The sequence below is a fragment of the Pollicipes pollicipes genome, unplaced genomic scaffold (genome assembly GCF_011947565.3).
Source record: "Pollicipes pollicipes isolate AB1234 unplaced genomic scaffold, Ppol_2.1 Scaffold_6686;HRSCAF=7923_pilon_pilon_pilon, whole genome shotgun sequence".
NCBI classification, from domain to species: Eukaryota; Metazoa; Arthropoda; class Thecostraca; order Pollicipedomorpha; family Pollicipedidae; genus Pollicipes; species Pollicipes pollicipes.
The window spans coordinates 34004458-34029167 of NW_023596921.1; the positions used below are offsets into that span (position 1 = coordinate 34004458).

The window sequence follows — 24710 nt, forward strand, 5'->3', positions numbered from 1 at the left end:
GCCCTGTGCGTGACGTCACGTCCTGTGCCGGCGGCCGTTTGGCGGGGAGGTGGGGCGCCAAGCGGCCGCGGCCGGTCTGGAGGCGTCGACCCACCCCCGTGGCCGGCGCGAGATCAATACCCCGCCGGTGGGCGGTGCCGGCCGCGGCCCCCTGGTGGGCGGGGCTGGTCCCGTGGCCGTGGCGGCGGTCCCGCGGTGTCCCGAGGCGGTGGAGGATCGCAGTGACACCCTGAGGCGACAGCTGTGCTGATCGACGCGCCTGTGCGACTGCAATTGTGGCACACCGGAGCAGTGGACGGTTTGCAGCGACGCCCGGCGGGCAGTGAACGCAGTGAAGTGCGCAGTGAAGCTCCGAGGCTGGGGTCGGGGCGCAGTGACTTCAGAGCGTGGAAGCCGGAGAGCGGTCTGCAGGCGGTGACGCCGGCTCGCTGACGCCGCAGTGGTGACGGCCAGGCCGACGTGCAGCCCGGAGGCAGTGACTGCGTTCCGCTGACGTCGGCACAATGCCGGCAGCCGGCGGCGAGGCGCGGGGGCGCGGTCGGCGGTGACGGCCGCTCTCGCTCGATCGTCGCCCGCCGGACCAACTGAGCCGGGAATGACCGGGGTCAGACTGACAGCGCGTGGGGTCAGACTGACTGCGTCCGCCGCCCCGTGCGGCCTCGGAAAGTTGAATGCTCACGTGGAAGCGGGAAAAGGGTGAGGACTTTGTCCGTGAGGAGTGCGGTTTGACGAGTCATCGCTGACGTGTCATCGGCGGTCCGCGGACGAGTCGCCAGGGGTCACGGGTCACGTGTCATCAGGTGAAGGTCATCGCCACCCCCTGATGGAAAATGAAATTATAGGCAACAGACAAAAGCTCAGCTCTGATTCCGAGTCAGATTTGACTTATTAGTAAGTCCATGTTTTGCTGAAAAATGGACTCCAGAAGGCTTCATACAATCAGAAACAGGGTCCTGTCAGTTCTTACACAAAGAGTCTGGGTGGCGTCTATTCGAAATGATATATATATATATATATATATATATATGTATTTTAATATTTATATATATATACATGTATACATATATGTATACAATATTTATATATACATGTATACATACATACATACATACAAAATACATATATATGTATTTTGAATATTTATATATACATGTATATATATATATGTATTTTAATATATATATATATATATATATATATATCATGTAACTATGCATAACCAGTTCGAGATGCCCGGTGCACTGCAGCTTGTAATTCGAGCGCGGCTCATCTTTGGACTCTGAACTTTGTAAGCAGCGGAGAGATAGCCAATGCTACGAGCAGCGTGGTAGCTAAATGGTTGGGAATTCCTGGGCACCTGCTCCGTCCACAACACTGGGCGCCAACTCAGCCCACACCTATAGCATCATGACTGTGCATCCCATGAGCCCACATGGAAGCGTCTGACTGGTGCGAGCATCACACGTTGCAAGTCACAGCAGTAGTGTGATAATGTACACCAGTCAGCGACCTGTCATCCGTCTGTCTTAGCCTGCGGACATCATTGATCCTGGTGTTTACATTACCAGGCGGCCCCCATACATTTACCGTCCGTTTCTCTCGAAATTGGGTACCAATGTCGATATCTGTTCAACTTCAATGCTGAATGATATAAGTGATCTTTGTTAACTATGCACAACAATTTTCAGTTTGAGACAACCTGCAGTCAGCTTTGGCATTGTGCGTAGTTATATTGTGTTAGTCAGAGTCGATTCCATTAATTTGTAGACACAGGAGTCAGGTGTGAAGTTGGTTCAAGCGTGTAAAGTCAGCTTGAGTCCGAGTCGGACTAATTTCTGGGAACTCTGAGTCAGAGCCAGCCATACTCACCTGGAGTCGAGCACAGGTCTGGTCATCAGTCAAAGGAAAGTTTGGGGTCTCAAAAGGTCAAAAGATGGACACGGTTTTTTAGCAACTGAAGGAGTTATGCCGACATCCCCCTCACGCCCCCCCCCCCCCCTCCCCGGCAGAATGAAGTCGTTGGCCGTGGGAAGGTGGGATGCTGTGGACGCAGGTGTATTTCATAAACGCCACTCCGTGGTGCTGCTAGCTGTAGTCTGCGTAAATGCCACTATCGCCAGTAATTAACTTCGATGACGAATGTCAAGTTGACGAAGGATTTCTTATCTAGCGCACAGGGTCTGCGCGTTTTGCATAGCTATTCGACGGATGCAGTGTTTGCCCAAGATTGCTGGTTACAGATAAAGAAAGACCGTAACACTAGTTGCAAACTCTACGGTCACTTCGCTTCTTTCAGATGTGGTGTTTATCTATAGTTGACATTATCTGCCGCAGTTGCCAGCTTGTCCAAATGCGTTTCGCAGTAGGATGCATCGCCTGTAGGTACTGACCATCGTAAACCCAGTAGCCCAAGCCAACGTATTTCAGCAGCCGGTGCAAAAGTTAGTTCTTGGAACTGGAAAGCTTCATCAACGACACGACTCAATGATTGTTCATACGCTAGGAGGCGTACAAGGCGGCAATCGTAGATTGAAAGCCTTCGTCATCCGACGGCATTCAGTTCGTTTACGAATGCCTATTCAAGGATTTCAAACCACGATTTTTCTATTACCAGCCGCAGATGTCGCTACGCAGAGCGGTTCGCGTTTCCACTTTGCGCGTAGGTCAAATCAAGCATGCCTACGTATAAGGCCTCCCCGCAGTCGCGGGCAAGAAGTGAATGCATACCAAGTACCGTAGATAAGAATGCGTGTCGGAGACGCAAACGTATGACCGAGATTTCAGTGAATCCCCGCCGGGTCTCATGGCCGACGTGCGATATATCACCCAGTGGTGTATGTTTGTGACAATGGTAAATGTGAATAGGGCAACCTGATGGATGATTATTTTCATTGCACTTTCGTCCTTACGCCCTAGCTCCATAAAACGGTGATATGAATGGGATAAGCTATAGCACACGCAAAATACCGATGACCTTACAGATACACCGGTGTTTGCTGTCTCTGCCTCAGGCTGACCATTGCATGCCATGCTTTCAAGGTAGGCGTCTGGCCAATCGTTTGATAGGTGCTACATGACGTCACTGGCTGAAGTGTTTCGTGCAACGAAGCGTTTGTTTCGGGACATTCATAGCTCAGTTTTCAACCAGGTGTTTAAGTCCGCCTAAATCGGACGTCCCTGTTGTTGCTGAACAATTGCGAGTTACACTGCCTTCTCTCCTCCTCCTCGTTGCCGCAATTTTGGCACGCGTGCATGAGCATAAGTGGAAAAGTCGCGTCCTGTTCACTCTTCCCACCAGAACGATCGCCCCTGGCTCAGATGCGGCCGTCCCCTCGTCCCTGCGCACGAAGCCGCAGCCGGACGCGTCGAGGTGCCTCGCGGGCCCGGCTTGCTGGGCCGCGAATGAGCCGGGGATCTACATATTCTCCGCAGCGTATGCACAGAGCCGCCACCTCCAGCCGGCGCGGCTGCATCCGACACCCATCTGCGGCGCGGGAGGTCGACTGGCGGGCCTCCCGACACTGGCGGCCTTGCCCAGTGTCGAACCTGCGCAGCGAGCCCCCCCCCCCCCCCCTCCCCCCGTCCCATTCGCGGCTGGGGCGCTGCACGCGCCGGCTCTCGCCTGGTCATGTTTGCCTGGTGCCGTGTTGCGCACACCTTGGGCTACGCCGAAGCCGCGAGTATTTGCCTCTGGGTGTTCGGCAAGTCCAAGTCGTGCAAACAAGAATGGGAAGCGCCGAATGGTCAACAAGCGCCGCCCATGGGCGTGACTGGCGGCTGGCGGTGTCTTAACCAGGGAGTTGATCCGGCCCGCGATGTGACCGTGGACTGGGAGTTGGAGTGCATAGCTCAGCCGTAGCTCTCCTCCGGAACGATTGTGCACATTTGAGAAGATTCTCATTTATCATCCTGTTGCTTTCGCCATTTCAAGTGTGTACCTTCATGGCCGCTGTCACTGGACTTAACCTTGCTGTAACTTTACCGCCAATGTATTTAGCCCATACCCTGCTGTAGCGGTGACCTGGCTGCACGGTCAGCAGACAGAAGAAAGCGGTGATCGTTGCTGGTCTTCAAAACGCTGCATACACATACATTATTATATAGCTTTTAGCAGATCAGTTATCTCGGGTCATCAGACTTGAGTACAAGCATGCCATGGCAAACATGCATGAGTATGCACGTGCGTGGGCATGTTACACGAACTGCGTGACCTAGGAATGGTGACAATATCCATGTCCACACGCCGCGATTGCGGAGGCTGCTCTTACAGTAACAGCAGCAACGCATTTCACGGATTAGGTGTAAACACGAGGTTGAAAGGCCTGAGACCAGAACTGGTCTAATGATGCACTGCTTCCGGTCCAAGGGACAAATTCGCATGCGGAGCGTCACAAAAAGCGCGTAACGACTACAGGTGCCTTGCAAATCTGGTTTGGAGCTATTAGGAAAACGGGGATGTAATCCCTGCAGTATGGTACTCCAGCTGCAAACGGGTCCGTTCCGCAGCCCTTCTGAAGACTTGGGTCCCGCGCATATTGGCAGCAAGAAGAGAAATCGGCCGACAGGACGGGTCCATGCCGGCGTTCCAAACGACGTTTGCAACAGGGCTGAACCAGGCTGGCTCGTTCCCGGCTCATCTATTACCGGACAGTCTGGCACCAGGGGCTTGTGAAGTGCACTCGATGGCGATTAGCGCTCTGAACAGTTGCTGACAGCTCACTGCCATTTGCATTGATGCATTGCATTGCTCATTGCATTGATGCCGCCAAAGCTTCCGCTGTGGCATACCGCGCGTAAGCGCGCGCTGGTAGCTGTCCCGGTCGAAATGGTAGCAAGGTCACACTCGACTGACTATGCATTGAGAACCCAAGGTATTGGGTTCTTGGAGCAATGGACGCGATATATTGTTTCATGAATTGATGGTGTTTTTATCTGTGCGAGGAGGAAGTCACCTTAAGCTCTTTTTACGTACATTTTTATCTCAATAGTTGGCCAATAAGTGATGAAAGGTTACCTCGGTCCCTGCTAACCAGATGATTCACGGTATATGATCTACCTGGTGGTGACAACAGAACCTGCGGCTATAGCTGCGGGACCCAAGGCCAATGTGAATACAGGACTGGTGAACGTGTGCTTGTTTGAAGCACGTTTCAAACATACCAATCGAAAAGTGAAGTACTACTGACATTTCCCTTTCTTGGACGTGTCGTGGTTTTGACCCCAATGGTATTCTTGCAAGCTGGCACCACCCACGACATCCGTCACTTGGTGGCGCGTATCTATCATAACTATGGGCAAGTTGTCCCCACCTCTTACCATGCCTTCATGCCGGGCGCACTGCCTCATTCCCGTGCCACGAGCGGCTCACGTGCCGCGGTCTCCTTGGGCCCCCGGAGGTCGGCCGTTTATAAAGCTCTGTTCCGCGGCATCCTCTCGTCGCTGTCGGCCGTCGTTTATCGGTACCATCTCCATGTCGGGCCGGTGCGGGCACCAGTGGGGAGGACAGGTCGGTCGCAGCGTCTCACGCCCCTCTGCACCGCCCAGGGGACGCGGGACAGCGGGTCCAAGCTCGCGGGTCGGCACCGTGTGGATGTGAGCAGAACGGTGCCGGCCGGCCAGCCTCGATAGCACACCTAGACCGAAGAAGTGCTTGGCACGATGCTCCAGGGCGCCGTTTTTGCGGGCACGGGCCGCCCGCCGGTTATCCGATGTATCATGTCGTTATCTAGTCCCATCCCGCCCTGTCGCCAGTAAAACCCAGGCTGCCTCCGCAAAAGGCCCTCTGACATCGACGACGGTGACCAGCACTTTTCTGGCGGTGGCTAGCACGCATCGCGGCGGGCCGATCCAGCCGTGTCCGTCGTGCGTCACCAACGCGCGCTCCGAGCAAAGCGGGCCGCTGATCTTGCTCCGACGATGCCTCAGGAGCCGGCGCCCGACTGGTGCCAGCGACTCGTCACCAATGTGGGCCGTTGATCGTGCTCCGACGATGCCTGACGCGCTTCCGCAGCCCAATGGGCCGTTGATCGTGCTCCGACGATGCCTCAGGAGCCGGCGCCCGACTGGTGCCAGCGACTCGTCACCAATGTTGCGACGAGCAAGCGAACCGGTAGATCGCGTCGATTAGGGGTGAGGGCCAGCTGTGGAGTATTAAGGTCTGTCGCCAAGTGTCGACCGGGCTCTTGGCCTTGTTCACCCGCCGGCACGGGAACCTGCCCCACTGGCGCCGAGCCGATCCCGCGGGCTGGGCATCCGGCCGGCGAGCTTGTCCCCGGAGCGCCTGACTGACACCGGCACACCGCCTGACACTGCAGCGTCTGACTGACACCGGCACGCCGTCTGACACCGCAGCTTTTGACAGACACTTGCACGTCGCCTGATACTGCAGGGCCCGATTGACACCGGCACGCCGCCTGACGCTGCAGCGTCTGACTGACACCGGCACATCGCCTGATACTGCAGCGCCCGACTGACACTGGCACGCTGCCTGACACTGCAGCGCCCGACTGACACCGGCACGGCGCCAGACACTGCGAAGTCTGACTGACACCGTGCGGTGAGACGACCTCACAGAACACGAGTGACGCGATGAGCAAGGAACATGACACTCACATAGCGTGGAGCTTCGATCCTACGCAGCCCGTAAAGACTGGCATATAAACTGCCGGCACAATGGGCCGGACACTTATTCTTCAGTCCCATCCTCAGCCACGGGAGCTTCATTCCCGGAGGACTCCAGCCCCCCCCCCCCCCCAACTTTGAGACGAATGGTTGTCGTATTCGGGGAGAAGTCTGTTTTAGTATTTTGTGGCAGGTTTAGCCATTTTCCCTACTTATCCTTTGCGCCCCTGCCACCAGTGCATGAACATCTCACCATTCGCCGTAGCGCGACGATCAAACGCTATTAAAACCAAACGACCCATAAACGGTGCCGCACTCCAAGCCAAAACTTAGAGGCGCTTCGACATCATCGATTTACAACGCATGGAGCACTGTCCCAATGCCAGCCTCAAACACAAACAGCGTGAGCCATAACCTGGCGCGACAGGTGATGTCACGAGCACCACAGGTGTGGCGCCGGCCATTTTTTCGTGCACCTGGAGTAGACGGCTGCTTAAAAGGCTTCAGACGGAGAGCAGCTGCCCAACACAGCGCTGCTGCTCCTGAGGACTGCTCCCGACTGAGCTGACTGACGACTGGGGTCCCTGGGTTTGGACTGGGGTCCCTGGACTGGGGACTGGGTTTGGGTGAGCCGCGTGCTAGCTCACTGGATCTTATGGCCACTGAAGGTCAGGGCCCTCGAAGGTCATGGCTGTCGAAGGGCATGCTAGCTCGCGGGGTCATCATTTGTCGCTGTCATGGAGCGAGAGCAGGGGTCGGGTTAGGCTGGACTGAGAGCAGGCGTCGGATCAGGCCGGACTGAGAGTAGATGTCGGGTCAGGCCGAATTGAGAGTTGATGTCGGGTCAGGCTGAGCTGAAAGGTATGACGTCGGGTTAGGCTGGACTGAGAGCAGGCGTCGGATCAGGCCGGACTGAGAGTAGATGTCGGGTCAGGCCAAACTGAGAGTTGATGTCGGGTCAGGTTGAGCTGAAAGGTATGACGTCGGGTTAGGCTGGACTGAGAGCAGGCGTCGGATCAGGCCGGACTGAGAGTAGATGTCCGGTCAGGCCGAATTGAGAGTAGATGTCGGGTCAGGCTGGACTGAGAGTAGATGTCGGGTCAGGCTGAGCTGAAAGGTATGACGTCGGGTTAGGCTGGACTGAGAGCAGGCGTCGGATCAGGCTGGACTGAGAGTAGATGTCGGGTCAGGCTGGACTGAGAGTAGATGTCGGGTCAGGTTGAACTGAAAGGTATGACGTCGGGTTAGGCTGGACTGAGAGTAGATGTCGGGTCAGGTTGAACTGAAAGGTATGACGTCGGGTTAGGCTGGACTGAGAGCAGGCGTCGGATCAGGCTGGACTGACAGCAGATGTCGGGTCAGGCCGAACTGAGAGCAGGCGTCGGATCAGGCTGGCCTGAGAGTAGATGTCGCGTCAGGCTGAACTGAAAGGTATGACGTTGGGTCAGGTTGATGCGCCTGGTCATTGAGGATATCGACGTGAAACTCCTGCAGGCACGGGAGTTGCACGACTTCTCCGAGTCAGAAGTGTTTCGTAATGGTTTGGGGGCCAAGCTGACTCAGCAGTGTGCCCTGCTGATCGCTGTGATGTCAGGGAGGAGGGGGTGTTGAGCGTCCGCTGCGCTGCCGGTGCCATATGACACATCAGCCACCTGAAGTGCCCACGTGCACACGTTGTTATCGTACTCGATGCCAGTGACCTGTCAACCCAATGAGTGAGCGAGTCGATCGCGACTGTCACATGGCGTAACCGTTTGGCGGTCAGCCGAGCGCGCCGGAAACTTCCATTAGGCGCGAGGGCACGCACCGGCGCGCCACCACCATAAACACCTGACGATTAGCGGAGCGAGCCGAAAAAAACCTGTCTTCTGGCACGCGGCTCTGTGCGTTGGGGGGGGGGGGGGTAATGCCACGTCACGTGTCAGTGTTGCGCGCGTTGTGCCGGGAGCTTGAGTGTCAGGCTGTCCGAGCTGCGTAAGATCAGAGTTCCACGTTGTGTCAGGTGTCATGGACTCTGCGCGTCCCGTCGCTCGGGCCATGCTAGGCAGGACGTCGCACGGCCCACCTGCTGCCAGGTCAGGTGTCGAGCCAGTGACAGAGCACTCTGAGACTTACACCGAGATCCAGCCCAGTGGCAGAGCACTCTGACACCTAGACCGGGATCCAGCCCAGTGGCAGAGCACTCTGAGACCTAGACCGGGATCCAGCCCAGTGGCAGAGCACTCTGAAACCTAGACCGGAATCCAGTCCAGTGGCAAAGCACTCTGAGACCTAGACCGGGATCCAGCCCAGTGGCAGAGCACTATGAGACCTAGACCGGGATCTAGCCCAGCGGCAGAGCACTCTGAGACCTAGACCGGGATCCAGCCCAGTGGCAGAGCACTCTGAGACCTAGACCGGCATTCAGCCTAGTGTCCACGTGTAGACTCGCCGGCCCTGCCGCCATTACTGGCGAGGCGAGGAACGTGTTGACGGCGTCGTGATGGCACGTCGGCATCGGCTGCTGCTTGTGCACGCGCGCGTGCGGTTACCGGTCTGGGCCCGTGTTTACGGGGCACGCTCGGCCTGTGTCTTTCCACCGTCTCACGTGCTGAGTGTGGGCGGAGTGAGCCCAGTGAGGAAGGTGAGGTGAGACCTCGGTGACCTTGGCGAGGAAGTTCCAGGAGCTCGGGCCTGTTGGTGACGCTTGCGGCGGCACTCCGCCTGCCACGCTTTGCTGCGGTCCAAAGCCGTAAGCGTCATTACACTGGTCCAACAGCTCGGCTGCATTCACCTGCTGCAGCGGAGGGGTGTCAATGGCACCACGAGGTGGTCGGCCTTGATGGGGTCCGTCCAGCGCGTCCTCGTCACTTTGCCTCGTCGGATGCGTCCGCTGACCGCAGGGTGGGCTTCCGGGAGCGGGAGCTGGAGCGCAGGTGAGGAATTCCCTGCTGCTCCCTCACACATGTTGACATACCTGAGCTAGTGTTTGGCATCGCGGCGCCACCGATTGTCTTGTGACGTGCGCCGAACTTCTCGGTACGGGAATTGCGTATATCATGGGGTTCCGGAGTATGAGTTGTGAACCGCGAATGCGCTGTTAGATAACGAGAGGTTTTGTCGGCCGTGCTTGCTCATTCGTCGTCGTCCTGCGGCAGGCCACTCAGAATTGTTCCGATTACGATAAAGATGCGAGTCGGCCGGGGTATTCCGCTCTTTGGAAAGATAACGGTTGCCCCTAAAGAAGCTTATCTCGCGGTGAAGCATCAGCTGTGCATGAGCGCGAATGAAAGATTTTTGCCGATTATCCTCAATAAGAGCCCACAGAGTGCATCATCCCAGCCTCCAATAGCTGGCCGAGGCTCGAGTCAACAAGATAGGCCACGACGTCCGTGGGCTCAACAGCGGCCGCGAGCGGATAGGTGGTCTCCCAAACCAGCCTGACTGCATTGTTGCGATCGGTTTTGATCTTCTCGTGGGATCCCGTGAGGCTGGCGGCCGCGACTTCTCTGGACGCGGGTGGAAGAACAGCGGTCTATAGCGCCCTCTTTATGACGGCCCCAGGCAGCCGTGGCGATACGCCATCAGCCGCCGCACCTATCTCGAAAGCTGCTTGAACAGCTCACAGCAGTTACGACCACGGCGGGTTCGGCTGTGATAGGATACATCCGAACAGCATCATATACAACGGATTATCTGAGAAGTCTTCGTTGCGTTTCACTGTAAAGAGCACACCTCAGTCATCGTGGTGTTGATCTTTACCAGAAACACATCAGGAGCACCGCACAGAGCTTATTCGCCAAATAGGGTACTTAAATGCAGTGCACTGCATGACACGTCAACGCCATGGATGTGCTCTGAAGCTGGACAGGCACTTTGTGCGCCACTTTGAGGAAGGTAGATAGAGATACAATTGCGCTGTCGCGTTTGGTGCCGCCGCGTTATGGGGGTTTGCTTGCCAGCCCGATTTCTATTTTGTTTTGTTAGTAATTGGGCTCATACTGCTTTTGGTAACTGCGTCTACTCGGATGATGGGCGTTGATAACGATGGTAACCACTCAGACGTTGGGCATGGCGTTGCATGCCTTGACGTCCGTTTATCCGAATGTGCTCTTTTCTCAGTGTTCGGTGTATCAGAAGCCGACGCTAATTCTGATCCTTAAAAGGCGCCCGTCTGTCCGGCAGCTGGCGTGGACTTTATGAAAGTAAAGGGAGGGGAAGTAAGTACGAGCAGCTCCTGCGATGACCGAGAGAGATTAAGGCTGCACCCCTAGCGTGGCGAATACCTCGTGGCATGCAGCGTAGTTCCGTGAAACCTCCTGCGAGGGCGACTGCTCGCGTAATCCCGGAGTAGGATGCATAGGAACCGTCATCCGATGTCCGGGAGCACCAGTGCCCCAGTGAACCCGTCGCCGCAGTGCGGCGGATCCTGTCGACAGGCGCGGTGGGTCCCATAGATGGCAGGGCGAGAGGCGCTGGCCCGGGTCCCGAGCCTCGAGCGTGACGGGCCCCGGGCTCCTGCTCCGGGCTCCCGGGCCCCTGCACGCCGGGGCCTGGGTCCTCGGACCTCCTGCGGGACTCCGTGTACCTGGCGACTCCTCCAGCGCGTTGCGGCTGATGATGAAAAATGACGCGCCCTTTAATCCGACTGCGATCGGCCGCAGATAGCGGCGGTCGCTGATCAGCTGGCCGGCCGCTGCCGCCGCCGCCGCCGCCACCGCGCGGCACCCCCGCCGGCCGTAAACAGAGGGCGACACGCGCGCTCCGGCCGCCGCGCCGCGCCGCGCCGCCGCCGCCGCAGTCGCCGCCGGAGCCGGCCCGCGCGCGCACGCCCCGATATGTCTCCGGTGATGTGCGCCGCGCCAGGCGTGCAGGTCAAGCCAGCGTTCACGGCGGCGCCGGCGCCGCTGGTCGGCAAGCTGGTGCAGCGCGGCTCGCGCGTCTTCAGTCAGCTGCCGGCGGCGCGCGGCGCGCCCGGCGAGGCGCGTCCCGCCAAGCGTATCAAGATCATCATCCGCTCGCAGGGCGGTCCGCGCGCCAAGGCGGCGCTGCGACAGGTCCTGAGCGCCAACGAGCCGCTGCGCCGTCTGCAGCGGCTCGGCGTGTACCGGTGCCTGAGCGGGCCGGCAGCACGGCCTCTCAGCGCCCCTTCCAGTCCTGTCAGCGGCGACGAGAGCTCGCTCGCCGACAGCGAGGAGGCCTGCAGCCCCGGCTCGACCGGCGCCACCAACACCGACATGCTCGATGACATGCTGCCGGTAAGTGCCGGCGGTGGCGGCGGTGGCGATCTGGCGGAGGGACGGCGAGCGTGCGGTGCGTCGGCGAAGCAGGGCACTGAGTTCCGGAGAGCCGGAGATCCTGCGGCAGCCCGGTCCGCAGACCCGCGGGTGTTTCATCTGGCCGCAGCGCCACCGGTGATCGCTGACTCAACGCTTTGAGCTGAGGTGGAGCTGTGATCATACCGATTTCGACTGAAGTAGGATGTGACCGGCGCATCCTTCCTAGTGGCAGTAGGATAGCATCCCTACTATATTTTACCTCAGGTGGAGCCCTGGCCATGCTCCTATTTTTATGGCCATCACCCAGCACCCGTTTGCTAGATGCTTATCCGTAAACCTGTTCCCTCTCTGGAGTAAACTCTTGGCCGTGTTATGCCCAGCCGAGATCGATGGCATCCCCTACTGAGATGAACCTTTTACCCCAACATCCCCACTTGAGATGGACCTTGGACTCTGCCATCCCCAACTGAGCCCTTACCCCGCCATCCCAAGCTGGAATGAACCCACAACCCCGTTGTACCCAGCTGTTGTGGACGTTTGACCTTACCATACCCAGCTGGGGGGGGGGGGGGGACGCTTGTCCCCGCTGTCTTCAGCTAAGATGACGTTTACCCCTGCTGTCCCAGCTGAGGCGATGCTTGTCCCTGCTGTCTCCAGCTGAGGGAACGCTTACCCCTGCTGTGCCCAGCTGAGGGGACGCTTGTCTCTGCTGTCTCCAGCTGAGGGAACACTTACCCCTGCTGTCCCCAGCTGAGGGACGCTTGTCTCTGCTGTCCCCAACTGAGGGGACGCTTGTCTCTGCTGTCTCCAGCTGAGCGGGACCCTTGCCCTTCACACCCTCATGAAATGGGCCTTTAACTCTATCGTCCCGGCCCATGCCGGCGACATGCCGTGCGTCCCGTCACGTGGCTCAAGTGCAGGGACCGTGTGCCCGTGGTAATAAACGTCGGCGCCAGGTGGCTGTCTCCTCGCGCGTGGCCACCCCGCCGCCCGGGCCGCCACCTGAAGCGGCCGTCTGGCGGCTAGCGCTGCATGGGGGCGCCGCTTAGTGACTGCGTTCGGTAATCTAAACTATGCAAAGCATTGGCGCGTGTCTGGCGCGCCGGGCGGGCGAGGAGCACACCGCCGTCACTAGCCGGCCCCGCCGCCGTCCTTGGCTGCCCCTGCAGCCACACTGGATCTGTTTAGGCGGCGCTGGCCGGTCATGGTCTCCGGAGCTGAGCTCGAGGAAGCTGGGCAGGCTGTTTGCGTGTTATCTGAAGTCGCTGGCCGCCCGCCGCTGACTCCTGCCTGCTGCAACAGATAAGGCCAGTGATTTGGGCGGCTCTCTAGCGACTCGTGAATTGCTGATGGAAATTGCCGCGGATTTGCTAAGGGCGGCGATAGTTTTGGCCTAGCGAGAAGACAGGTTCACCGTGAGATGGCGGGCCATCAGCACGTCAGCGCCCATGACATGACACGGTGAAATTTGTCTCAATACCGCGAGCAGAATGCACGAGCCTTGTGTGAATCGCGAACAGTTCGGTATCACCAAATGTACAATGGTGATAGGTCTTCAGGTACTATGCTGTTACACGAAGTGATATCAGCGGCTAAAACAGCCGACATGCAGTTCAACAGCTTGGTGACTGTTACTGCAGAGCGTTTTCACAAGCTTCGGTTCTGGCTGAGGCGGCTGGCTTCAGGCGGCTCAGTCGGCGTAATTGTAGTCGCTGCGCGGGTGTTCCCCGATATATACCTGCCGCTTACGAGTTTATCACGTGACCTGATTACGAGTTTACGATCTGATAGGGTGTTATTTTGGGATGCAAAGGGCGCCGTCCTGGGCTAATACAGGTGCAGCTCGTAGCTGCGCGTATGACACGTTGTCGCCAATAAGCTGACCAGCCGCGTGATGCCGCGAAGCGCCGTTCATTGATCACAAGACAGAGCTGGGTTTTTGTGCGCGCGGCTTGTTGGTGGGGCCTGTTATGCAACCCTCGGCCGGGGTATACTCCGCGGCGTGCACGCGGCTGGCGGGGCCCGACCCGGCTGGGCGGGCGGCCACCGAGCGGGCGGCAGAGGTAGCTCTGTTGGCTCAGGCTGTCTCAATATTGTTGTTTTGACGCCCACTCCGTGCTTTTTCTGTGTTTCTTTATTCGGTTTCGTTCATGCTCCGGTCTGTCCCATGTCGTCTCCCACCAGCACACTGTTCCTTCGTGCACAGTCCGTCCGAGTTGTGCGTAGTGCGTGCGCTCTCGATCAGCGTTCCGCGATGGCCATGCCCGCTGGACGTGCTCGCTTGTCAGCGGCCTTTCCGGCCACGTCGGGTGGGGCCGGCGCTCCGGGCACGCGGCTGACGCGGTTGGTACCGATACACGCTCCCGCAGCACGGGCCTGCGTTTGAGCGCGTTGCGTTTCCCTTCCCCTCTCATGGCTCGACATATATAAATAAATAAATAAATAAATATATATATATATATATATATATATATATATATATATATATATATATATATATATATATGTATATATATATATATATATATATATATGTATATATATATATATGCATGTATGTATGCATGTATTTATTTATATATCCCGCAATGTTTGGCAACAAACAAATATCACAACCATTACTAACGTTGGTCGATATGTTATATTTCGTCCGTTGTCGATCACCCACTAAATTGAAACAGGCCGGGTAAGATGGTTGGGCCCACTAAAAAAAAAAAACACTTTTTAGCCACATTGGTAACATATATTCCGTATTATCCATTACCATTTTCCCATTGATTCACATGATATGACGTAATTGTACGCCTGTCAAGCGGTCATTCCTCTCACTGTAATCAGTGTGCCAAGCTCTGACTTAAGCACGGCGCCCATTAACAGCTTGGTGGTACTTTGAAACATGACAGCAAATATTTAACAAAGCAGTACTCTCCAATGTGGCATGGTTGGCGACCACAATGTTACGACAAGGTGAGGCTGTAAAATGATTCAGGTATGGTAATACATCAGCTATTCTGCATACACCAGGCCGCGCAAATTACGCACCCGATTAAAACGTTTGCGATGTTCTTGAAATTAGCAAATGCGCAGACCTTGTTTATCACGTCTCAGTCTGTTAAGTACGCAATGACAGTGCCACGCCAACATTCGTTGGAATATCAATCATTCCCACTCGTCCGAAAAGCCAGCTCAGCTCCAACTTCATCGCGGTGTAACTCGGCCTTGTCTTTTCTTGCCGCACAACAGAAACAAAATGCATTCCACTGTCGCGTCCACATTGAACGCGATCAGCCCGGTGAGAATCCTCAATAACAATCTGGGCGAAGAATTCGTTGCAGTTTAATTGCCCAGGTGTGGACAGGTGGGATCATTGATCGACGCACGCTGCGCGGCTTGAGGCGGAGGAGAAAGGGTCAGACTTTGCGTCCCCGTCTTGACTTCGTTCAGAGAAGTGGAGACATCTTTATTGCAGGGAGTTGCGGCACAAACCAGTTTTCGGAGATTCAGCCTGGAGCGTGCCCGTCTGCGTGGCTTATCGGCGCTGGAGTGGTGACACTTAGTGGGAATTTTCGGAGATCGTGAGCGGGGACCAATCCGGTTTCATTGGGTCGGAATGTCTCTCTGATCGTAAGAATCTAGCACTCTGTCTGGGAAAGGAACGGCCGGCATCGAGACCACCCGTGCTGGAGATAAATCATGCAGATACACACTTACGTGTGCATGGGTCTATCATGCGCGTTGTTCGCTTGCACTTCGACCGATATCAAAACTGAGTACGACGATCTTTTTGCCGGTGATGACCGAATTGCCACGGCGTGGTAGCCTGTCCAGAACTGCAGACACTCTCATGGTGCCTGCTCCTGGCAGTCTTCTCACACCGAACACAATGGAATGTGTCCGGATTCTGATCTCTCTCCGAAGACTTTAATCGGCGTAATGTTATACATGAACTCCCATAACAAAGGAGGAAATGTCTTTTTGGCTGTTTATATCTACTTGAAAGGAATGGAAAGCCGCTGGAATAATCTGAAAAGCTGTTCTTCGGTTCAGCCTGGGAGAACTCACATGAAACGCACGATGTTCGTGGACAAGATAATGCAATAGCGTATTACCGATTTGTCCTCCAGGTATAATCGTATTTGTGTGTTACTGATTTTTCCCTCAGATATAGTCCAGTTTGTGGACTTCTGATTTATCCCTCAAGATCAAATATAGCTCGGAATGTTGCTGTGAATAACGTATCGCCGTCCTTCCGTGTCGCCATCGCCGATGACGTCATAAACAGAATCAACTAAAAACAAAATCGACTTAAGACTTGAGCTTTTAATGCCGGGAGTAGTTTAAGGGCGATTTGGAGCTCAATACAGATGTATTCTTCTAGATCTCTCAGTGCATTGCAAGTTATTGACTCGGTTGAAACCCCTATTTAAAAGTGAGCTTTCCCTTCGAGACTCAATTTTCAAGCTGTGCTAGACTGTGCCATGTCTGTGTCTTTATGCCTGTGCCTTTCTGCGTCTGTATGTCTGTGCCTTTCTGCGTCTTTAGGTCTGCGCTTTTCTGCGTCTGACGTCTGAATGTTAGGAGAAAAGAAGGTCTCCAGGCATCCCGAGAAAATAAACCACCATTTGAAGCATATTTATCCACGACCGCATTGCCGTGTGATTTTATATTGCTGTGACAAGACGAAATAAGACAACATTTTGGGACAGATCCCCAGCAGCAGAGCTCCGTTCGGGTTACTTGCCTGACCTGCCAGTCGATGCGTGATGCTTCGGACAGCTCGCAGTGCATGCACGCTGCGTCCGGTTCCCAGGCGTGCAGACCTGCCGCAATCGTGCGTAAACACCACGGCTAGGCTGCGAGGAGCCGTTACCGTGAGATCTCGCTGGCTCAGACAAATGTCTTGGGTTGAAGGCCCGCCGCCGCCAGCCCAGCCGCAGGGGACCGTGGCAATGGAGACCTGCAACGGAGTGTCGGGTGTGTGCTGACGAGAGTCCGTCATGGGCGAGCGGGAGCTGTTCGTCGGCTGACGCGGTTTCTCCCCGTCGGACAGTGGCGCTCAGTGGCCGGCCGGACCGCCCAACGGCGCCCGACGCGGCATCAAACAGCCGGCTTTGCTGATGGGGCACAGCTGCATGAGATGCCAAGCATTCTGGCAAGCTGCGCACGTGCTCATGCCTCCAGAGGGTTGAGTCTGACCGCGTAAGATTGAAGGGCCATGCTTATTCGTAAGGCAGCTTGAGCTGCCGATCAGCCGCGCGCGGCCTGTCTGCTCTCCATGCCGGCTGCTGCATGTTACGCACAATCACACAATGGTCAACACGCCGACCCACTTCATTCGGTCTTTGGTTTGTCTTTTACCCGTCTTCTCGTCATTCACCATTCGGTCCAGCGCGCTGAATAGCAGCATGTTTGGTGCTCCTACTGCGGCCTGCTGGCTACGTGCTGTTGCAATCTGGTGAGAGTTAATAAGCGGGCTCTCGGGCGTCATTCGTCCGCTTGATGCGACATGGTTTGGTGATTATGCCGCTTATGGCGTTCACGGCGTCTTTAATTCCGTGTGTTGCGCTTGCACTTCCGAGGTTGCACTTTTCGTCGCCGGGTTTTCACAGAACGTTAGTATCAGTCACTTGTGACGTCTATTTGTCTGCACCCCGAATAAATACACGGGCTAGAAATATTATTAAAATTCTCGATTCCGTAGCGTCATCGCCTTGTGGGCTATGCCTGATGACGATGAGAAAGACATCATTGTCTTTGCCGACGGAAGTAGATATGAAGTTACTTGCGAACTTTTACTTTGTCTGACGTACTGCAAAGACCATAGATTTTCGCCCCCCCAAAAAATAAGAGGTCGCTAACACATTTGAAAAAGAGCCTTTTTAGATGACCTCTCATCGTAGCTGCGTCAGTGCCGAAAACAATCCCCCTGAGCGTCTTTCACGGATAAGTTTCCGGGCGCGGCCTTACTTATGCGAACCCGCTTAAACGTTTGTCTACGCTGCAAAGCAAAGCTTGTCATCTGCCGGACGCCCGCAACTCGGCGCCGGGCATTCGTCTCCCGCATCATCAGCTCGATTGTGACGATAGCGGCGCGCATTTGCAACGCCGGCGTTCGCGGCGCACCGTTACCGCCGCGGTGCATAAGTTGGAGGCCAGGCGGCGGCCGCCGCCGCTGTCTCGTCGATCGCATCGTTCACCGAAGCTGCAGGCCGATGACACAATCTGCCGATCGTGTCCCGGTGCCCGCGGTCCTCACGGGCCCTCCCGGTCCGCCGGCCGTCCGCCTGGTAACGGACCGCGGCGGTGGCGGCCGTGGTCAGTACGCGCCGGGCCGGCCACAAATTGTCGTATGCATTGGCAGCGATGGCATATCGCCGCCCGAGAGAGCGGTCGGGTTCGACTCGCTGTGGGTAACGGGACCGGAGGCGCCAGAGGACGGTTACGTGACCCTCGGACAGCGAAAGTTGGGGGGGGGGGGGGGGGGCAGTTAGCGAGGGCGACGGACTTGAGGAATATGCCGATCGCTTGCGTCACAGCACCTGCAAGTCAGGAATGCAGAATAGCTGTTTCCGCAATGGAAAACCGATATAGAAGTACATGCATCCATCTGTTTGCTCGTCGGGTATTAATGTAACCCGAGAGCTATCAATCCGGGAAGTGATCACATCCGTTGAGCAACACTTGATACCCACTGGACGTACCTGAGGGCCCACGGTACACTTTGGGCTTCGAACTGCTGATCGCCCACCACAGCTGCGAATGGTGCGACCCCAAACCTTACCCAACAGGCGCGTTCTGGCCTTGGATTGGGCCCACGGTCAGGTCGACCCGGCACGTCCCTCATCTGACCAAGCTGCGAAGGGACCGGCTCCCCTTGTTTACCACGGCCCTGCCAGGTGTCGGTCCGGCTGGCGGCCGCGGCGCCCCCTGGCGTCGCCCGGTCCGGTCCAGCTCGGTCCGGCGCGTGCCCAGCCCACTCCAGCCCCGTCCTCCGGCGTCCGTGGCTCGGGTCCCGACAGAGGAAGGTGCGCCACCACCGGACGATGTTTGCCTCGTCGCCGCCAAAGGGTGGAGCGCCCCCCCCCCCCCCCCCCCGTCCCCTGACTCGTCCCCCGCCGCGCGGGGCGGGCTCAGTCGCCATGTGGCCGGCGCCACCAGGCCAGGCGCCGCGACAGCACTGGCCGACCCCGGCCACGCAGCCGACAGCGTCCGGTCAGGCGGTGCCGACAGGGCTCTCGTCAGCGTGACCTGGCGCTGGCGGCTGGAGCCGAGCGGCCGGGACGGCTCTCCGGAGCCAGACTCGGCCGCCAGGGCACCGACAGGATGAGGGGATGTATACGACCGGGGGAGGGTCGGCTGAGTGTCAGATCACTGGACTGTCGGCGTCTGGGCGGCGTGCCCGACCGGAAGCGATGGTCTCTGGCGCCGCCGCGGGACTGGTGGGTGACGCTCGGCGGGAGAGAGAGAGAGAGAGAGCGAGAGAGAGAGAGAGAGAGAGAGAGAGAGAGAGAGAGAGAGAGAGAGAGAGAGAGAGAGAGAGAGAGAGAGAGAGAGAGAGAGAGAGAGAGAGAGAGAGAGTAGAAGCTATGCAGAGAGACCACCTGGGTCACGTCTAAAATCCACGTGGCCCTAACCGTTATGTACCCTTCAGACAGCGAGATGACTCTGAATTCGAACTGTTTGTACCCATGGTCTTGACCTACCTCAGCCTGTCGACGCATTGTCATCGGACGTCTGCGCGGCGGTAACGGAGTGTCGGGAGTCTTCAGCAGTCATTCACACGACCCCGGCTTGTCCGCTGCCGATGTTTTGGCGCTGAACGCCGCCTGGCTCTATCGAGGAGCACACTCGCATGCCCGGCGGGCCCTGGCCGCAAGCTGACTCATCGAGGGAAGCGGCGGCAGCGTGGTTTCCTCACCGTCCCCGTCTTTGTCGGCGGTTTTTGCCAGCACGCGCTCATTGATAGCGGCGGGGCTGTGGCCGCCACATCATTGGGAGACTGCGGTACGGGCGGCCGGCGGGGAAAGGCGGGACGGGCTGGCGGGCGCCGACCATGGAGATGAGAAAGAGCGAGAGAAGGGCTGAGCTGTTCAGTGGCGTTATGTAATTATGGACGCGTCCAACTTTCAAGCAGTCGGCTAATTTACAGCGCATTTTGAACCAAATATGTTGTGACAGACTGCACCACCTACTTGGCACATTGAGTTCACTGCACAGGCCTTATCATGACCCGATGGAAAAAGCAGCTGCGTTACCCTTGCGATGGCCGTGAGACCCGACTTCACTACGTGGCTAAGCTCTTTGCAGTGAGCTGTAGCGAGTCTCAGGTACGCACTAGGACTACTGCTGCTTGATTTGCATCGTCGAAGGCTGGCCTGCGGCGACTGGAGGACGTGGCAGCACCTTAGCACATGTCGTCCGTATTGTCTAGTCGGGTCGCGTAGTTCCGGCACCCATTCAGGGCACCACGTCGCATATAAGTGAGGCCAACTGGCAAAAACTACGCCATTCTCTGGTGACGGGTCCGTGACCTTTATTGCCTCCCAGCTCCTGTATCTTCATTGTGAAGCACCTGAGGCGGAATCGCAGCCCGGGCGGGCCGGTTACTCTGGCGTATGGCGCCGCCGAGCCGCCGGTCGCGGGCGCCTGAGTGTCGGTATGACCAGGTCGCCAGGTCGCGGTAGTATGACCGGGCGCATCATGGTCCCTTTTGTTCTGGACTCCTCAGCGGCCCGTCATCAGCTGGAGTCGGTACACCCCCTCGGGTATAGTGCAACTGCGCGTTGTCTAAATACTTAGGGTACATGCACATGTGTAGCACACACACACAAACACATACGCACATATACACACTCACGCACGCACACACACACACACACACACACACACACACGCACTCACGCACACCGCACACACACACACATGCACGCACACGCACACGCACGCATGCACGCACGCACGCACGCGCCAGCTGTCGGGAATTGGCGTGTCAAGCTGTTCTCGGGGAGCAAGCCCGTGAGACGACTCGCATTGATAGTCGACCCCAGCCGGGCGATATGGTAGACCTGTTGGCTGGCATGTCCCCAGCTCGCCGCGTGCGACCGTGACCTAGGCCTGCGAGATAATGGCCAGCTGGCAGGTTTTTCGGCAGCACATGCTCAGTTTAATTGGTGCTCGCCAACGATATCGATCAGCCTGCCCGGCCTGCCGAGCAGCAGCGCTGCTGTGACACGGGACTGCGGAGGCGCCGGCGAAGCGCGGGCTGGGCTCGTCGCGCAGCTCGGACGTTTGGCGTTGGCGGCGCTCGGCTCCTCCAGCTGTGCGCACCGAGTGTGCCCCGGTCATTATCGTCGCGGTCGCCCGCACCGGGAGCAGCGGCGGAAATCCACGCGCATTCGGAATTTTGGGAGCCTTGACCGCGAATGGTCACGCAGCCGTCGAGCGGTGGATGCGTGGGTGACTGGTGGACGATGGTCAAGTGGGGCTTAGCTGGAAGAGTGCGAGCCTGCCTTCGTGGGGCGGGCGACTGGTGGCTCTCGCTGCTCTGGCGATCACGCTGTTTGTGCGTGCCGCTGTCTCTGCGCTGCAGACCGCGACACGCGCCTACCCCGTCAGCGCCGAGTCGGCCGATCAACCTCCAACACACAGGGAGTCGATGTTGATTCAATTGATGCCGATGTCAACGATGTACGTGCATCACAGCGCCGACCTCAGCAGACGCATGCTGCCGCCACTCGGATGGTAGCCGGCAAAACGTCTCCGGCACGTCCCACCCGTCAGCTCTTCACACCTCGAGGCACAGCTCTTCACACCTGGAGGCCCCGTGACTGACATCTGTGACTGACCGTCTGAGTCCGCCGGTCCATTTTCGCCGCGGTTTCGTCCTGTTGCGTGTGGATGCGGTCGGACAGCGCCACGGAGTCGCGATGTTTCGCAACTGGCCGACAGTTCCACACAGCTGAAAATCCCGGCGACAAGGGACGCTGCGCGCCCAGCTGCCAGCAGAATGTCGAGTGGGGTTTCTGCTCTGCGACGCGCTTAGAATGGGCGCGGGTGTGGTAACAGGTCTGTCCGCGCGGTAGCAGCCGCCCACTCTGGACCTCTTATTCCAGCCTGAGCGCCTTGTTGTGTAGAAAACAGATATGTGGCAGATGCATTTGTGAGCAGCCAAGCTTGAACATTCGTTCCTACGTAAGATTGACGATGTTTTTGTTCTCTGTTTCAGGTGGATGAACTGCTTGACAACATACTCAGTCTCCAGAGCGACCATGCCGACTCCGCGGGGAACGTGAGTTGTGTGAGCGTCAATTTTGGAAACTGACCACGGTGGTCTCCGTGTATTGCACTCAATGTACGCAATCATTGTACACGCAATGTACGCACTCAATGTACGCAATGTACGCAAGGTTTGGCGTAAAATGACAGCTATTCATAGTACCGTATCCGAAGTCTGTTCAAAAGTGTCATTTTAATGCTCCTGCAGGTTCGCTGAAAAACCGTGTCATTTCTATGCCTCAACTGGTAGCTGCAATGCGCACTTTTACTTCTGCCCGCGTGCCAAGCACATGTACCTCACCCCTTTCCCATGGACTCGTTCCATGCGTCAACCGTGCGGTTGTGATCGGAGAGCCAAGGGAGAGAGGTGCCAGTCGGACTCCTCAGACCGGTAGTTGGCTAGGACATGCGCCAATCATCTCACATCATTTCACTCTGTTTAGTTCCCCGTCCATGTAACCCGAGGCCGCACAGTGCAAAAAATGGTATCACGTTTGTTTAACGGTGTCATTTGTGAATGTTTCTCACCTGTGTCTACCTCGCGCGTTTGTGGTAGGGGATGGACATGATAAGGTTTCTAAAACGTGTATGTTGAACTGCATTGATTTTTAGCGACTTAAATTTCGTGAATAGCAGTGCAGGATTTACTGGATTTACAACGGGCCTGATTCTGTCGCGTTTGCCATTCAGTGTTCTTGCTACGAAGATCACTAGACGCACTGTTTAGACGACTTGTCACTGACCCCATTCTGACCGTACGCACCCGATTGTGACACAGTTGGCGCAGCTGACACAGCTGACATGGCTGGCTGAGTCTGACTGCGTGTTACAACGCAGCCATACAATAATTGGCGGGGTCTGCTAGGCGCACAAGCATGTGCGCAGCATTTAGAAGACCACAGTTCACATACAGATCCTCAGATTGATCCGTTACACACGGGCCTAGCTCCTCCTGGCAGTTCATTTGAAAAGCGCTTGCAGTTTTTTTATTCTTAGAATGGGTGGTTTATGCGTTTCAGATGGTCATGTCACAGGCTCATTGGTAGAGCTCATAGACGTCGCCTCGGCAGTAGACTTTCGCCGCTTGGAAAGGTTGTTACCAAATGTTTGTCGCAGTCTTATCATCTCCTCCCGAATTTTGACTCAGATTTGCGGGCGTCTTCCTGCACTAACCTCCTAATGCGTCAAAAACTGCTTAGACGACGCCCCTCAGGTACCCATTTACGGTAGACTGCGCAACACAAATACATACTGCGCAGAAATCCATGGAGCCGTGACTTGGCTTGACATGACAAATTCTCCTTGGGCCTCTGTAAGACACGCTGAGCCAATGGTGACGGCAGCGTTTGAGTTACGACGACGTTCCCACCGCCAAAGAAGCTACCTCCGCCCTCCCCCCCCCCCCTCCCCTCCATTTCCCGAGCGCCAGCGGAGATTACAGACCGCAGGGATGAGGTCCTTCGAAGACTGCGACTCTCGTCATGGATGTGAAGTAGACACGCGCCACACCGTCGGCTGTATGGTTTCGGTCCGCAGGCTGAAGCGAAGGCACTTGCGTTGTGACTCGTCCCTGCAGCTGGTCTGCCTCGGTGTAGTTGATCACGTCAGCAGTTTGACGAGAGTGCGTTGAGAGCGGATTCGGATGAACTGCGACCAAACCGTCCATTGCGTGGGATAGCCACAAATATTTTGTAGAACTGGTTTATCATTAGGGATATATTTTCCTCTCCAATGGGGGGTGAAGTTTCCCTCTTATTTTGAGAAAAAGTGGGTCAAATGTGGAGCAAACCCGTTGTTGGCACTATTGTGGAGCAGATTTTCTCATTCTGCACTGTTCAGCCCCCCTCCCCCCCCCCCTCTTCCCCCAACTGGTTTTGTGGAACGACTTCTTTGTGCGCCATAGTGTGGTCTCGCGTTTGTTAAATCGCGTTATTCCTAAATTAAAAGACGGCTTTTATTTTTCTGTCGCGATCCGATTTTTTACCACCCGAATTCACTCCTTGTTTTGCCATGAACGTTTTGACATGCTGGTGAAGAGTTGCCAATCCGTCCGTAATCTTTGGGAACTTCCCGTTTTCAGAACCTCTGCAGCGATTTCCAGTTTTGCTACTCACCCATTAGTTGTATGTGATTGTGTAAAACGTCAGAAAATGAAATAGGTCAAACGTTTGTTTCAACAATTCATACGCGTTTCTCTCCTGCGCTTCATGCCAACAGCAACGCAGGTCATATTTCATATTTGAGAACCAAATCTAGACGGCTTATAACATGTCGTGGTCGGACCTTGATGACCCCTGTGACCTCAGTCGCATGACATGCCGCTCAGGGCTAGCCATCCGCAAGAGAATCCGTTTGGAGGTCTCGTAGAACTTGGCCGGGAACTGCGGCTAGGCGGTACTACTTCGCAACGTCCCTTCGTTCAATATGATGCACCGATTAAGTGATCGTGCTATCTTCGTCTGCCCTGCAATGATCGTTGTTAGTGTCCAGTAAATATATGGACACCCGAAATAAAGAGTTGTATTGAAGGGTTGTCACAATCAGCAAGGGGTGCAA

The 24710-nt window shown here is 56.4% G+C and overlaps 1 protein-coding gene across 1 annotated transcript in view; it reads left to right on the forward strand.

Annotated features, from left to right (window-relative positions):
- LOC119107756 (transcription factor EB) overlaps window positions 1-23197 on the forward strand; it is a 63989-nt gene extending 40792 nt beyond the window's left edge. The window contains exon 4 of the mRNA XM_037231307.1: window positions 22105-23197. Coding sequence (XP_037087202.1) covers window positions 22105-22200 — 96 coding nt within the window. The 3' untranslated portion in view covers window positions 22201-23197. The remainder of the gene's footprint in view (window positions 1-22104) is intronic.
- Window positions 23198-24710: the final 1513 nt, after the last annotated feature.